At 41.8% G+C, this 16,457-nt stretch overlaps 1 protein-coding gene across 2 annotated transcripts in view; it reads left to right on the forward strand.

Annotated features, from left to right (window-relative positions):
- The first annotated feature begins 785 nt into the window (after positions 1–785).
- TGFBR1 (transforming growth factor beta receptor 1) overlaps positions 786–16,457 on the forward strand; it is a 57,329-nt gene continuing 41,657 nt past the window's right edge. For both annotated transcript variants that reach the window (XM_032418403.1, XM_032418405.1), the window contains exon 1: positions 786–940. In XM_032418403.1, coding sequence (XP_032274294.1) covers positions 856–940 — 85 coding nt within the window. In that variant the 5' untranslated portion in view covers positions 786–855. The remainder of the gene's footprint in view (positions 941–16,457) is intronic.

A 16,457-nucleotide genomic window follows, 5' to 3' on the forward strand; every position in this document is an offset into this window, starting at 1 on the left:
GGTCTGCTCCTTGTTCCGGAGGGAGAGAGGCTATTCGGGGGGGGGGGGGGGGGGGGGGCGGGGGGGGGCGCGTCGGAGCTCAGGATCTGACTGAAGTCTGAGGCCAGGATTTCAGGACTTTCAGGGCCTGGAATTTGGTTGGGGTTAGACACTGACAGCGGGAGGAAACAGAAGACGTGAGTCTTACATGGAAGGCACTGAGGAAAGATTTGGGGGAAATGTTGAAAGTTGAGGCGTGGATCTGGGAAGTGGAAGTTGAAGCCTGCGTGACGATGCCGCGGATCTGGGTGAACGTGTTGGGGATTGGTGGTGCAGGGCCGTGAATGGGGGTCGGGTTGGGATTGGGGTCAGTACTAGATCTTAGGTGCTTGGAGAAGGCTAAAGAAAAGAGCGTAGAGCGGCCACAGCCTTTTTCCGAAAGCGACTCACACCCAGACACACCCCTCGCGTAACCCTAGCCCTCCCGGGCCGAAGGCTAGGCCGGGTCGGGGCGCGCTAGACCCTGACCCGACCCGGCCTCCTCCTAGCGCGGAGCGGCTCTGGCTGGGGCAGGGGTCTGGCAGCACGGCCCCTGGGGAGTCTGGGGGCGTGTCCAGAGGCCGGCGCCCGCGGCTGCGGATTGGCTGTCCAGCGGGCCTGTAGGCGGGGCTCCGGGCTGGGTCCCGCTCGGCCGCTCGCCGACAGCCGGGAGGCGGGGCCGGCGGGAGCCCGGCAGCCAATGGACGCGCAGCCCCCGAGCAGTTACAAAGGGCCGGAGCGAGGCCGCCGCGGCGGCGGGAGGTGGGGCGAGGCGAGGCTTGCTGAGGCGAGGCGGCGGCCGGGCCGGACCGAGCCACAGGCGGTGGCGGCGGGACCATGGAGGCGGCGGCCGCTGCTCCGCGTCCCCGGCTGCTCCTCCTCGTGTTGGCGGCGGCGGCGACGCTGGTCCCGGGGACGACGGGTGAGCGGCGGCGCGGCAGGGCTGGCGGGCGGCTGCGGGGCGCGCGCGGGCCGGGCCCGGCCTCTGGCTCGCTCCCTCTCTTTCTCAAACATGGCGCGGGGCCGGGGGCGCAGGTGGCGGCGCCGGGCCGGGGCCGGGCTGGCCTGGCCTGGCGGCCGCCACGCAAATCGCGGGCGGGGAGCGCGGGCGGGGCGTGGGCGTGTGTCCGAGCGCTGGTGGACGTGGTCTGCAGCCGGCGGCGGCCCCTGCTCCGGGTTCCCCCGGGGGAGGTGGCATCGGGCGGAGCGAGCCGAGGGCCGGGCTGCTTTCTGGGGAGCGAGGGGGCGCGGACCGAGGGCCAGGGGGTGTGCGGCTGGCCGGGCCTGGCGGAGCTGGGGCGCTGTGTGGCGTTTTCTGGGCACCCCACCCGGAGCGGGAGGGTGCCCGAGGCTCCCGGGGCGGGGTTGGGGTCGCCAGAGGCTTCCCGGGCGGGTTAGGAACTCTGAGCCTGCCGGGCGGTGGGAGGGGGCGACGTGTGGTGGAGACCCCCGGGTCACAGGGCCGCCCTGGCTGTGGGCGCCGGCCCGACCCCGCCGAGAGGGGCTGCTTCTCCAGCCAGGGGTGGCTTTGGAAGGGGAGCCGCGAAGCTTTGTGTGAGGAGGCACGAAGATGTGCGGAATGTTTCTTCTTTGGTGCGTCTGGGAAGTGTTGAAGTGAATCCAGTAACCAGAAGGCTACAGATTGTTTTCGTAGTAGAAACTTGAACGTTTGCTCACTCTGCGGGGTTTGGAATGTTTGAATGGGAATGACTCTGTGAATTGATCAAACGCTTTTATTTCCTCGAAGGAATATCGCTAGTGTTCCTTTTCTTGAGTGAGAGTAGTTTGAATCAGCAGTCTCTGTGTAGTTGGTTTTCAAGGGAGAATGTTTGCTCCGTTTTCCAAAATACTAAATCAGGATGGGGTACGTGGTCATGACCAATCTCCGTGGAAAGAACAGTGAAAAACTGTTAACATCCAGACTAAAATACTAGAAACTGAAATATAGATCCTTAGTGTTAGAAACTAAATTACAGTGAAAGTACGTTTCTGTCTCTAAAATTGAATACCAAATGTTTTAAAAAACAAAAACCTCAAGAGTGAGAGTGCCAATATCTACTGTCTGTTAAGAGCTTACTATGATGTAGATGCATAAAGTACACCAAAGTACATTATCAAATGCTCACGATGAAACCCTCAGGGTTAGTGGCATTTGGCCCATATATAGATGAGAAAACCGAGTTTAGAACAGGTTAAGTACTCAGTTACTAAGGACAGGAGTTAGGATTTGCGCCCAGAGTTCAGTGTTTGCAAAACCTATATATTAAAGTATGTGTGTGTATACACACCTCAGTCTGGCACAACCCATATTTCTGTTCAGTCCACCAATGAGCAATTGGTCTTTATTATTCGTTTTTTGATTTTACCCTCACAATATGAAAATCAGGTTGGCTTCCTCCTGACTCCTAGTACATTCCTGGAGTCCCTTCATATTGGGCCTACAGTAGAGGAAACTGGATTTTTGACATTGGCCTAAGGCGTGGGGGCAAGGTAAATACGTGGACAGGTGAGAGAATCAGTAGTTATGTATCAAGCAAAAGTAACATTTCTACGCCACTCCTAACTGTAATGGCATAGTTCACTCTTTTCCACTTAGCCGGTCACACTAAGTGTTCGTGTATTCAAGTAACAGTATTAGACTTAACTGATGTATGGAACATTGCTCAGTCCCTGCTGGGGAGAAGCTTATAGACTACACTGGCATCCATACAATACACAGCTGATCCAGGTGCTATTATTCTTTTTTTTTTTTTAAGTCTTTTTTTTAATTTTTTATTTTTTTAAAGATTTTATTTATTCACTCGAGACACAGGGATACAGAGAGAGAGAGAGAGCACGAGCAGGGGGAGAGGCAGAGAAAGAAGCAGGCTCCCTGCTGAGCCAGGAGCCGGACGTGGGGCTCGATCCCAGGACCCTGGGATCATGACCCGAGCCGAAGGCAGATGCTTAACCATCTGAGCCACCCAGGCACCCCTGGGTGCTATTATTCTTAAGTCTAGACTACCTCAACTGGTCTGCCCACGCTTGTTTGTTATGTTGATGATGATCTTTCATACATTCTGAAGAAGCTCACATGCACTTTTAAATTTATAATTTGGCTTCTTTTTTAAGACCTTGCAGTTGTTCCTTATTGTCTGGGTATCAGTTTTGTATTTCTCTGCCCAGCTTCTCCTTTTTCTAACATTGATTTCTCTAGGGAAATTGGTTCCCTGTCCCTAGTACACAGATTCGTACCGTACCGTACCAGTATGTCTACATATATATCCCATGTGAGAATCCAGTTTCCTTTCTGCCATCATATAAGTTTTTTCTTTGAAAACATGCCTAGAACCCAACTCTTCTTTATATCAATGCCTCTTGAATGTCTCTTCCTTTCTTTGTATGCAGCCATCAGTTTAGTCCTGCCTGTTATCCCTTGAATCTAGTTGCTTTCCAGTTTCTCTCATCTAGACTTTTCTGTAGGCTACTGCCAAGCTAATCTTCCTCAGCCACCCTCACAAAGGGTTTACAAGATTTTCCATTTGTATTCAGCACTTAGAGCAGCACTTGAGGCTTATGATTAGAGCCATCTCTAGTATTCAACCAAAGATCTCACTTCTTGCTGCTACTGTAAACCCTCAATTCCAGCAATTTCTGTTTTTCCACTGACTCCTGATTTTTTTAGCCTTTTAACTACATACTTAATTTTGCCCCTTTTGGGAGTATGAGGAGAGAAGTTCTCAGTTCTGGCTTCATGTACTGGTTTAGTTCCTAAATTCCTTATTTCCCCGAACTGTATAGCACTTAGGGTTACAGTTTGTGTTGTTTATTTCTACCATCTTGCACTGTCATTTATTTTTACTTTTGAATGTGTTATAGGTCCCCAGAGGGCAAAGGTATGTCTTTTCTTTCCTTTATGCTCTCAGAACCTAGCACTGTGTTTTATATTCTGTTCCACTTACATGTTTGTTGATTAAATGAATTACATTTGAGCATTCCTTTAGTATTTCTACTGTTTTATATAAGTACAGTTTATGCAATATTAATTGACAACTCTGTGTATATAATATGGGAAAATTGTGTAATGTGATGAAAAAAGCAGTTGGTTATTAGATTTGGTTATTAGTCCCAACCTCACCTCTAGTTATGCAGAAAATCTAGATGGTACCTACTTTTCCTAATTCATGAGATCTTGAAGACCAAATGAGAAAGTTGTATTGGAGTTTGAGGTTGCTATTTTGTATTGATAGTAATAGGTAGGACTGATGTTCCTCCAGCAATTTCCACTGGACCACGTGTGTTTTGATTGATCAGATATCCTTTCTGATCGGTTGGTACCACTGTGGAGCCAGTGGTTAAATATTTTAATATCACCCCTACAGAGAGGCATCAGCATTCAAAAAGGGACATGATTAATGTAGGCTGATGTGATTGGGGGAGGCTTTCTAGACACTTTAGGACTTAAGCTGACTTTGAAGGGTAGCTCGAATTTAAATAGGCAGAGAGGGGGGATTTGATGAGTGATAAGGCTGTCCTGGGGCCTACTCTAGGGCAGAACCAAAACTTATTGACTGGATGGCAAGTTCCTCTTTAGAGTTAAGTTCATTATTCTACACTGTGGAGTTTGGATTGGATGTATTACCCACTATTTCTTTCCCCCAATTCTGAAAACTCTGCAATATGTGACTGGAAACAAAATAAAAAGGTAATCTAAGTGGGATGAATAAGGGAAGATAATATTATGGGCTGCCCACCAGGGGTAGGCATTCGATTGGTGAAAGTTCTAAGTCACTTCAGTTTACAAGGGAAAAAAATGACATCAGAGGTTAGGTGAATTTCTCAGGGTCAGGCAGAACTAAGACAAGAATTTAGATTATCTCATTCCGCATCTGTGCTTTAAAGAATATGAAGGACTTGGAGGGGGGGAGGGCAGGGTTAACGGAGTGACTTACCTAAGTGAAGTTATCTTGAATTTCACAGAACTTATGAAAAGTGACTTCTGATGGACTGTGGACGCGGAGAGGTGGTGGTGGTGGTTGAAAGGTCCTCAAGAGAAGGTCAATATCATTTTTATATTGTTGATAAAAAGCCCAGGTGTAGAGCTTATTGACTGAGAAGAGTAGGCTTTAGTAGTTTAAAAGATGGTGAAACTGTTTGGGGTTTAATTAAAATGGATGTAATTGAAAGGCCTTGCAGTTACATGGTCTAGGTTTAGAATTTTAGATGCTCTCCTTAGTTATTGAAATTAAATAGGGAACTGACATGATCAAAGTAATCAAGAGGGAGATAAATCTGTTCCTCTGGGGAGGGCTGCTTATATGGAGAAGACCTTTGCTGAAAGGTTCTTCTAAGCCTGTTGAAACAGTTAATCTGAACTCAGCACCATTCTGGTAGTACCTTTGTAGTGCATCAAATACGTTCATTTCTAATGACCTGGGTTTTGAAAATGCCATTATTTTATGGATGGCCCTTTTGAAATGTGAGAACATGTCTCTTCAAACCACAGAGCCGTCTGCACATGTCAACAAACTGCCTGCCTTTTGCTGTTCTTTCTCGGTCGTGGCTTACATAATGCAAGTTCTCTGAACAGATGGACTGTGCTTTATTATCATGTGATTGGGTCACATCTTTGCTTCCTGCTTCTGGAATTGAGGGCAGATGCTGGCATGTTTCTCAGGGGTTTGCATGCTTTGTCCCATAGAATTGGCTTGAGAAAACTTTCGGAATTTTCTTTAAAATTATGGGTCTATCTTGACCCAGCCTAACTCCAATACTTAGGATAATTAATGCCTTTCTTAACTGAGTTTCCTCAATATCAAATCCAAGCATTATTTATAAACTTTAAGATTTGTTGCTTCTTTGAAATAGATCCAGTATTAGCTGTACAGTTTTGGCCCAGATAATGCAGGTAGGTTTCTTATGGTTACCTTTTTTTGATATGGACTTATGATTGGTTGATTTGTAGGCTTTTTGCCTTAGAAAAACACTTTCTCAAACACTGTGAAGAGTGAGAGTGGAGTAAGTCTGGATTCAATTTGTATGGGTCCAGTTTTATAGATCAGATCCGGCCTTTTGGAAAGCTACTCTCTTATTTTGGTGTTCCAAGAGAATACACATTATAAAGAATGATTTCTAACTTAAAAAAAATATGACTTGGAGGGGATACACACAAGTTGCTTTGACATTTCTTGAAGATTCAGTGGTCCATGTACCATTTTATCAATCTGAAAAGAATATATTATAAGAATATGCCAGGGGCGCTTGGGTGGCTCAGTGGTTTAAGCCTCGACTCTTGGTTTGGGCTCAGGTCATGATGTCCGGGTTGTGAGATGGAACAGGAGTGCCTTGTAGGGCTCCACACTCGGTGCGGAGTCTGCTTGGGATTCTCTCTCCCTCCCCCTCTGCCACTACCCCTGCTTCGTGTTCTAAATAAATAAATAAATAAATGAATGAATGAATAATAAATAAACAAACAAACAAACAAAATTCATTCTTAAAAAAAAAAAAAAGAATGTGCCAGGATTCTATCTGCCTTGTGTCATTTAATTCTCATAACCAACCCTGGATGGTAGTTGTATAATAGCACAAAATCTTCTTATGTACCAGTTAATTTCCAAAAGATTTTTTAAAAGATGTATTTATTTTAGGGAGAGAGAGCATGTGAGAGAGCACAAGCAAGAGGGGCAGAGGGGGAGAGAGAGAGAATCCCAAGCAGACTCCTCACTGAGCGTGGAGCCCATTGTGGGGCTCCCATCTCATGACCTGGATGCAGATCACGACCTGAACTGAAACCAAGAGTTGATTCTCAACTGACTGCATCACCCAGGTGCCCCATTCCAAAAGATTTTTTTAAAGTCCATTTGTTACTAGGTCCAGGTGACCAGTGCTCAAGAGGTAACTGTAGGTTTGATGACATTGGTTCCAACCCAAGATTCTTCTCAGCTCTCTTAGATGTTATCCAAAGACGTTAATATTCTTTCATCTTTTAATCATAAATATATTTATTAAAAAAGACACTGCTTCAGATAGAATAGAGGTCTGTAGACTAATAGTAGTGTAACCACCAAGGTTCAAATGATTGTGCTTGGGTAGGCAGAGTTAACAGGATTTTTGCTCAGATTGGAACCTAGTTTGTTATCTATGAAAGTTTGTAAAAAGAAGAGCTCCTGTGTTTCCATTTTACAGACCAGGAAACTGAGGTCATGATGTTAATAAATGGTGGAACTTGCACTTGAGCATTTCAGAGGGTGTACTCTGTCCTGTACATCATGCTACTTTCATATACAGTAAATACCTTGTTTTGATCACCATCAGGAAGGATTTTTCTTCTTCTTTTTTTTAACCATGAGAATTTGCTTCAGCTTGTCTTAATTATAGTTTACCTCTTCACAACTGCAAGTTACTCAGATGCTTGCAGTCTTTGGATTATATTTTTAGGTAATTTGAATCTCTCTGATGAGTCTAATGATAGTTGATCACTCACTGTTTATATTGATTTATATATTTTCATAGCAAACTCTTTGCTTTTCAAAGTAACATGAGCTCAGACCTGAAAGTAGCTGAAAATTTGAATTGAGAAAAGAAAAAAGCTATCACTGTCCATTATGAACACTTTGGCTTGTTCTACCCCCCATGCATTTTTTTAATATGATAAAACCATTTTTTAATCATTCTGTCTCTTTCAGTAGTTTATCAAAGCTAATAAAAGTGAGGTTTTTTTTAAAGATTTTATTTATTTACTTGAGAGAGAGGAAGTGAGAGAGAGCGAGTGAGCGCACAAATGGTAGGGAGCGGCAGAGGGAGAGGGAGAGAGACAAGTAGACTCCCCTCTGAGCAGGGAGTCCGATGTGGGGCTTCATCCCAGGACCTCGGGACATGACCTGAGCTGAAGACAGACATTTAACTCACTGAGCCACCCAGGCACACCCTGCTAATAAAAGTGTTTTTAAGGGGTGCCTGGGTGGCTCAGTTGATTAAGCATCTGCTTTCAGCTCAGGTCATGATCCTGGAGTCCTTGATCGAGCCCCACGTCGGGTTCCCTGCTCAGTGGGGAGCCTGCTTCTCCCCCTGCCCCTCACCTTGCTCATGCTCTCTCCCTCTCAAATAAATAAATAAATAAAATCTTCTAAAAAAAGTGTTTTTAAGTTGGCAAAGAGCTTCAGCTTTGTAGAAGAAATAGCTCACTTAATGAATATTTAGTAATGACCAACACAATGGGAAGTAGAGAAAGAGGCTGACTTGCTTTCAAGAAATAGGATGCTTGGGAAATATGATAAATACAGATTCAATAATAGCAACCACAGGCACTGCTTTATAGAAGTGGTAGGAATTGATCTCCTGCCTTGTGGGATGGTTAGAGTTTAGAGTGGATGAGGGGCAGAGAGAAAGCTCTCCTAGGCAGGGGAAGATGATGCATATGGAGAAGGAGTATGCTAAGTTTCAAGAATATTAAGGGGGAGGAATAGAAGTTCGTGATGTAAAGGGTGGCTTCAAAGAATTATGGGACTTGAAAATCAGGTGAATGGTTTTGATGTGCAAAATGAATGTCTGAGTGCACCACACAGGAAATGGAGCCGGGTGACTACCTAGGAGATTTTGGAGTTTGATGATGGCATTGCGAATGGGAAGGGTGGCTCTATGACATTTCAAAGAAATCGGAGGAGCTGGTAGTAGGGCTTTTGCATGGCTGTCACTTTGCCTCCATACCTGCACAGCCTCCTCCCTCACCTCTTCCATATCTTTGCTCAAATGTTACCTTTTTCTCACTGAGGCTTACCCTGACCACCCTTTTTAAAATTGCCATTATCTTACTCTGCTTTTTCTTTTTTGTAACATTTACTACCTTCTGAAATCCTTTATTTACTTACCCATATTTACTTATTTTACTATGTCTGTTGTCTCCTCCTTCCTACTAGAATATAAGCTCTATGACAATGGATATTTTTGTTTTGTTCACCAGTGTAAAGTGCATAGAAAGTACCTGGTGCATCATAGGCTCTCAGTAAATGTTTGTTGAATGGCAGTAGGTCTTAGTTGTAGAAAGTTGAAGTACAGGGGTGCCTGGGTGGCTCAGATGGTTGGGCGTCTGCCTTCGGCTCGGGTCATGATCTCAGGGTCCTGGGATCGAGCCCCGCATCGGGCTCCCTGCTTGGCGGGGAGCCTGCTTCTCCCTCTCCCTCTGCTGTTCTCCCTGCTTGTGCTCTCTCGCTCTCTCTGTCAAATAAATAAATAAAAAAATCTTTAAAAAAAAAAAAGAAAGTTGAAGTACAAAAATTAAGGGCTGCATGAAATCAAAAAAGAATGACCAGGATTTTTACACCTGGATAATGCCTTTAACTAGTAATAAATTAGCTGAAAGAAAGATTGAGGGGAAATGAACTCTGGCTTGAACATGTTGAGTTTGAGGTATAGGTAGCGTAGCCAAGGGGAGTAGGCAGCACAGAGGTTAGACTGGAACATGCTTGGAAATGGGAGAGAATCTTAGGCAAAGAGGCAGTTGTCAGCATTTGCCTTCCACCTCATTCTCACTCTCTTTTTAATTCTGGTGCCCTAAAAAGCCACCTTAAGTGGAGTATTTATTTTGACCCTGAACTCCTAGCTTAGATCTGGGGCCTTGCTCCATTCACTGAGATATTCTTCTCTCCTGAGTTACAGATCCATGCTTTGTTCCCTTTACCCCCTACAACACCAAAGAAATATGTATTCAGAATTATTTGTGAACTTCTGTTTGTACTGACATTAGCCTTCAGGCTCTCTTTTGACCTTTGGGAATCTGCTCTGGTTCCTGGATGAGGTAGAAGAGAGGCCAACATAACAGGTTCTCAACCTCCCTAGCATTCATAGCTTTGAGATGAGCACTATTTTGTAACTTTCTCATATGGGAAAAATTTATTCACTGATTGGCTTGTGTACTCTGGCTGTTTTCCAGAAAAGGATTTAGGAAACTTGAAATAAAAACATATGCAGTAAAACCAGAACTAATGATCAGAAAGATAAGAACCAATAAATAAAAGGGGAAAAGAAAGAACAATTATCCATAACTTTTAGCTGAGGAAAGCTTTTGTAGTTGAACACAATAGTCAGCTCTGAGTTTTCTAGCAGTGAGAGCAATAAGGGAACCTGATAGTTTGCATCTCGTTGTCTATTACTGAGCATTTATGGGACGCTGCCACCTTCCTTAATAATAAGGAGCCCCAGACACAAAGATGCAATGCAGGGAGAATCTCTAAGTGGTAAGGGGTTGCTGGACCTCAGCCCTGATACTCGTTCTCACTTTTCCTCTTCAACATGTATTGAGGAGCATGCTACCATTTTTCTTCTCCATGCTAAGGCTGTGATCCAAGTATGGACACACTAGTCTTACCCTAATGCCAGTGGAACAGCTGATGTAAGGCTGCAGTATTTAAATCAAGCTTTGCTAAAAGCTGGAGGATAATGAATAGAGAAAGCAACATGAAACTGTTCAAGCTGGCTTACGAAAACATTTTCCTCATGTCCTTATCTTTTGGCCTGTCTCCATTTGGCAGACATCATCTGAGTGCTGCCACCAGAAGTGAATAGAGCCAGGCATTTATCTTTCTTCGAACAGGGCCAAAACAGCAAGGTCCAGAGAGTGTCTTCACTTGGGTTTCCTGTTTGAAGAGCTGCCTCCTTTCTGGGTGATGGATGTTGGGAACGATGACTTCCTTTTGGAGAGACCACACTTACTCAGAGAGTGTGTCCCTACACATGTAGGTTGCATGGTAACCCCAATATTCATATCAAAGATACCCACGTATGTCACCATGAAGGATATTCTTTGATTAGAGACATGCCGATTTCATTGGAAAAACAAGTTTCTTCCTGCTCTTGAGCAGAATCAATTATAGAAGTCTTTGTAAAAGGGGTATGGGAAATCAAATGAAGAGTTTGGGTTTATCATTCTCCATGACTTGAGTAGATTCACTTTCCTTTCTGATTCTGCAGTTCCAGTGTTTCCTTATTCTAATCAATAGGGCTGCCAGTGTTTCCTTGTTCTGATCAATAGGGCTGAACCTCCTTATTTTTGTTCATTTGCTTCAGGATAACCATTCCATCCAGATTTCCTAGGTGTGAACCTCACTGATTACATAATAGTGTGTATTTATAGTTCTAGGACACCTTGTGCGGGCATCCTGTTACATTTCTACAATATAAGATCTTTAAATATGCATTGAAATACAAATAGCTCCCATGGAAAAAAGCAAAAACAAGTGGCTTTTTCTTTTAGAAGTGAGAACTAATATATATTTGAGAGTAACGAAAATGGAGGAGATAGTTAAGCATGAAGAGGAATGTAGAGATAGAAAGTCACTAACTATGGCTTTTCATTTATACACACACGACAATATATGTATGGTCTTTGTTCTTTATTTTTTCCTTGATGTATTCATTCCCAAATGAACCATAATGTGCTCTAATTGAGTCTCTTTGTTTAGCACATGGCTGTTGATTTGAGTACTTTCTCCAATTGAAAAACTGACATTTTAATTTTGTTATTCAATGTGCAACAGATTTAGATAAAAACACCAAGATTGTGTATTGTAGATTTTCTTCAACAATAATTATATGTAATTATTTTACCAAAATAAACAAGTTAAAATAGTTTTAGCTGTTTTATCTCATTTTACGTTTGGAAAAAAAATTACAAATCAGGGACTAGAGTTTGCTTGTGTTTCTCAGTGAGCAAAGATAATTTCTGTTTGTTGGTTCTAGCCAGTTCCACCAAAGCAGTACAAAATTGATGCTAGTAAAAAGTACTGAAAATGTGAAGGGAAAGTGCAACTGGAAATAGGTCAGAGTGGCTACGTGCTACTAAAAAAAATTGGTAGTATTCATGAATGTGGTATCTCAAAAATTTTAAGGGACCTGTGAAGATTAAATGAGATTATAGTGTACTTCCTGCCACATAGAAAACACAAAGTAAATGGCAGTTATTAAGAAAATTGTTTTTCATAGAAACATAGAATTTCTAGGCTAGAAAGGATCATAACTAAGGGGATCAGGATTATCATTTTGTCTCACTTTATTTTACAGATGAGGAAACTGGGGCTCAGAAGGTAGGTGGTATTTCAGGATAATCAGGATAATTTCAGGATAATAATTCAGCTAATGACTAAACAGGAATCCAGCATCTTCCTCACTTAGAACTTCACTTAGCATCCCTTTTCCTTCCCAAGTCTCCAGTAGGGAGAATGATTTTTTTTTAATTTCCTAAATTTATGGAAGATCTCTTTAAATGCTGTCAAATCAGACCCTCAACAGATGGATACATAGATGGATAAATAATGATAAAATCAATATAGCAAAATAGTAACAACTACAGAATTTAGGTGGTGGGTATATAGGTGTTCAGAAAAACTGAATGTTTGAAAATCTTGATAATAAAAAGTTGGTGGAGGATAATTGAAAAACATTATAATATCTCCTAATCCCAGATGTGTGTCTGTCACTGATCTCTCTAAATATAGACAAACCAGCAGTACTTGCTGTAGCCGAAGGAAATAAAACAACCAGGGTCCAGCACCTCTGGGATATACATTCTAGGCCCTTTCTTTGACATTCTTCAAGGATTGAGAACCACAGATCTGTCATGACTTTTTCTTTTCTTTTTCTTTCTCCTTTTTTTTTTTTTTTTACAAAGGATAGTTGTGCATTGCAAATTTGAAATTCCCTAATCACCAACAAACAAGCCAATTAACACAGTTATCACTGTAGATCACTTTCCTGTGAACAAATGCTCTATTTTTTTTCCCTTCACCTTTCCCATGGTAAATTTTAACTTTATTTATAATGCATTTATAAGCTTGGGTCTCTCTGCCCTCATGTAGTCTTTCTTCCAAGATCACAATTGTTTCTTCCACTTAATTCTTTAAAAAAAAACCAAAAAACAAAAAAACAGGGCTGCTTGGGTGGCTCAGTTGGTTAAGCAACTGCCTTCGGCTCAGGTCATGATCCCAGGGTCCTGGGATCAAGCCCCGCATCAGGCTCCCTGCTCAGCGGGAGGCCTGCTTCCCCCTCTCCTACTCCCCCTGCTTGTGTTCCCTCTCTCACTGTGTCTCTCTCTGTCAAATAAATAAATAAAATCTTAAAAACAAAACAAAACAAAAAAACATGGCCACATATTCTTTTAGCTAGGGACGTTCCACCCTTTCTCATTGATCATTTAAGTTTTGTCAGATCTAGCCTTCCCTTGCCTTATGATGGGAAAAGGGGAAGGAGGGAGGAGTTTCAATAAATTTGAATTTAGGAGTCAGGCAAAAACCATAGGGGGTAGTCTTCAAGGAGCAACAGACTCAGAATTAGCTGGGCATTGCAAATAGATGGCATACTCTAAGGAAATAGCTGTTCTAAGCAGTTGGGTGTTTGCATCTAATTTAGCTTAGAGATCCTGGAACTGGAGAAAAAGTCTCATGGAGCAAATGGGTACAATCACCTATGACCATTCTAAACCATAGCTAGGGCCTAGTAATTATTGACTTCTATATAGATGTCATCAATTCTATACATATGCTGCATAATTCTATACAGCATAATTCTATGTTGTTATCTTCAATTCTCCGAAGACTAAATAACATCAAGCCCTGGCAGAGCCTTATCTTTTATTTTTATTATTTTTATTTTTTATTTTTTAAAGATTTATATATTTATTTGACAGAGAGAGACACAGCGAGAGAGGGAACACAAGCAGGGAGAGTGGGAGAGGGAGAAGCAGGCTTCCCGCTGAGCAGGGAGCCCGATGTGGGGCTCGATCCCAGGACCCTGGGATCACGACCTGAGCTGGAGGCAGATGCTTAACGACTGAGCCACCCAGGCGCCCTGACCCTTATCTTTTAATAACCAACCCCCTACTAGAGGTCTTCTTCAGTAACCAAAATACTAGGTAGCATCAATGCTAACAGCAATTTGAAACCTATATTCTCAAGCCTCTGGATGTTTGTATCGTGATGTCTGAAAACTTTATTTGGTTGGTTCTTCTGAAAGGAGCTCAGACAACGTTAGATACTCACATCCTCATGCCCCAAAAGAGGTCATGGATTTAATGGTTAGAAATATTATAAAATATTATAAAAACATGAATATTGTAAAATATTATAAAAGTCCCTCCATTTGGCTGGTCTTTTCTGTCCTTGCTTGGTTTAATTTAGCCATATTCCTCTAGGAGACTGCACTCAGAATTGAACTGCTTGCTTTGATACTTTGTTTGACAAGGCAAATGAACATTTCAGGCTAGGGAAGTCAAGAAATTAAAACTTGTGTAACTATGTGTGGTTCATCAAGTTTCTGAAATTTTCAGCAGTGTCTCTTCCATCCCCCTTTTAGCTAAATTCAGTAAGTTTTTGTTCTGAAAAGGTATGGGAATGACATAAAGCTAAATACCAAGAGACTCAGTTAAGTATAGAAAGTGTGATTGCTTCTGTGGAGCGGGAAATAGAAAGGGCTGGGTGTTGGGGAGCTGCTATCTTCTTTTGTTGGGTGGGGTACAGTCTTGTAGAACTGTTTGACACCTTAAACTCTATACATACATAACTTTAATAAAAATAAAACCTAAGTTAAAAAAAATAGTGGTAAATGTATGGCAGTTAGTTGTCCATGAATGCTTAATAAAAATGAAGAGTTGAATTTCCCTGTTGAAAAGTCAGATTCTTAGGTTGGATTAATATGTACACAGAGGCCTTCAAACTTAGCTATTTTTTTTTTTCAAAAGACACCTAAAATGACGTGAAGATGTTGAAAATAGTAGAATAGAAAAAGGCAAATTTGACCCAAAAAAGGTAAATACAGTAAGATTAATACCCAACAAAATTCAAGCTACAAAAGCATTAAAAGGAAGAAAGAGGTATATTTTATATTGATGAAGTACTGTCTCTCAAGACATGTCATGAATCTTTATGCAACTAACAGTGTCGAAATATATAAGGCCAGAACTGTTAAAAATACAAGAAGAAATTGATAAATTCACTATAGATGAAGAAAAGAATACTTGAATAACATAATAAAGATTTAATGCATTCCAATTTTGTAATCATGAACAGTATTCTTTTAAAATACTTCTTGAGTTTTTCAGGAAATTGATGATATGAAAGTCTACAAAGAATACCCAGATTAGAAATTTACAGTAACTAAAAGAAAAAGTCAAAATAAATAATATATCCACTTGGAAATATAAAATTATTCTTCTGACTAATCCCTGGGGTAAAGAAGAAGTTAGAGTTGTAATTACAAAACATGTAGAAATGAACATACCCAAACTAGTGGGAGTTTTGCTAAAGCAGTACCCAAAGGGAAATTTGGAAGCAAGATTTCAAGCTGGAGCAGGAACTAAATCCAAATCAACCTGAAGAAGGAACAACTAAGTGTGTATAAAGGAGATAAGGATTTAGAAAAAACTTCAGAAAAATAGATTTGATCTATAAAACACCAAATTGGTTCTTTTTAAGCACATTACTAAAATAGACAAGTACTGGATAAATCTAAAAAAGAAAAAGACATGAATAGAAAAATGGTAAAGGAGAATGGTGTCTTTTTGACAAACTTAATGTATTTTAATGTAGTCCAACTTCCGTTATTTTCTCTTAAAGGTTAGGGCTTTTTGAATCCTATTTGATTAATCTTTCTCGACCTAATGTCTTGAAAATGTTTCCTATGTTTTCATGTAAAAGGCTTCTTGCCGTAACCTTAATGCTGAGATGTAAAGCCCATCTGGAGTTGATTTTTCATTATGGGATGAAATCTATGTATTTTTTATTCTTTATTTAAGTTTTAATTTTAATTCCAATTAGTTAACATATAGTGTAATATTTTTTTTCTCTCAAGTTTTACTTAAATTCCAGTTAGTTAACATACAGTGTAATAATAGTTTCAGGTTTAGAATTTATTCAACACTTAAATGCAGCACCTGGTGCTCATCACATCAAATGCAGTCCTTAAACCCCCATCCCCCATCTAGCCCATCTCCCACCCCCACCTCCCCTCTGGTAACCATAGTTGGTTCTCTGTAGTTAAGAGTCTGTTTCTTGGTTTGCCTCACTCTCTCTCTTTTTTTATTTTTTTTTTAGATTTTATTTATTTTTATTTGAGAGAGAGAGAATGAGAGAGAGCAAGTACATGAGAGGGGGGAGGGTCAGAGGGAGAAGCAGACTCCCTGCCGAGCAGGGAGCCCGATGCGGGACTCGATCCAGGGACTCCAGGATCATGACCTGAGCCGAAGGCAGTCGCTTAACCAACTGAGCCACCCAGGCGCCCCTCTCTTTTTTTAAATTGCACATGTGAGTGAAATCATATGGCATTTGTGTTTCTCTGACTTATTTCACTTAGCATAATACTCTCTAGCTCCATATACATTGTTGCAAATGGCAAGATTTCATTCTTTTTTATGGCTGAGTAATATTCCTCTGTGTGTGCATGTGTGTGTGTGTGTGTGTGTGTGTGTGTGTATTTTA

This window comes from Phoca vitulina, unplaced genomic scaffold (assembly GCF_004348235.1).
Source record: "Phoca vitulina isolate PV1807 unplaced genomic scaffold, GSC_HSeal_1.0 scaffold21, whole genome shotgun sequence".
NCBI classification, from domain to species: domain Eukaryota; kingdom Metazoa; phylum Chordata; class Mammalia; order Carnivora; family Phocidae; genus Phoca; species Phoca vitulina.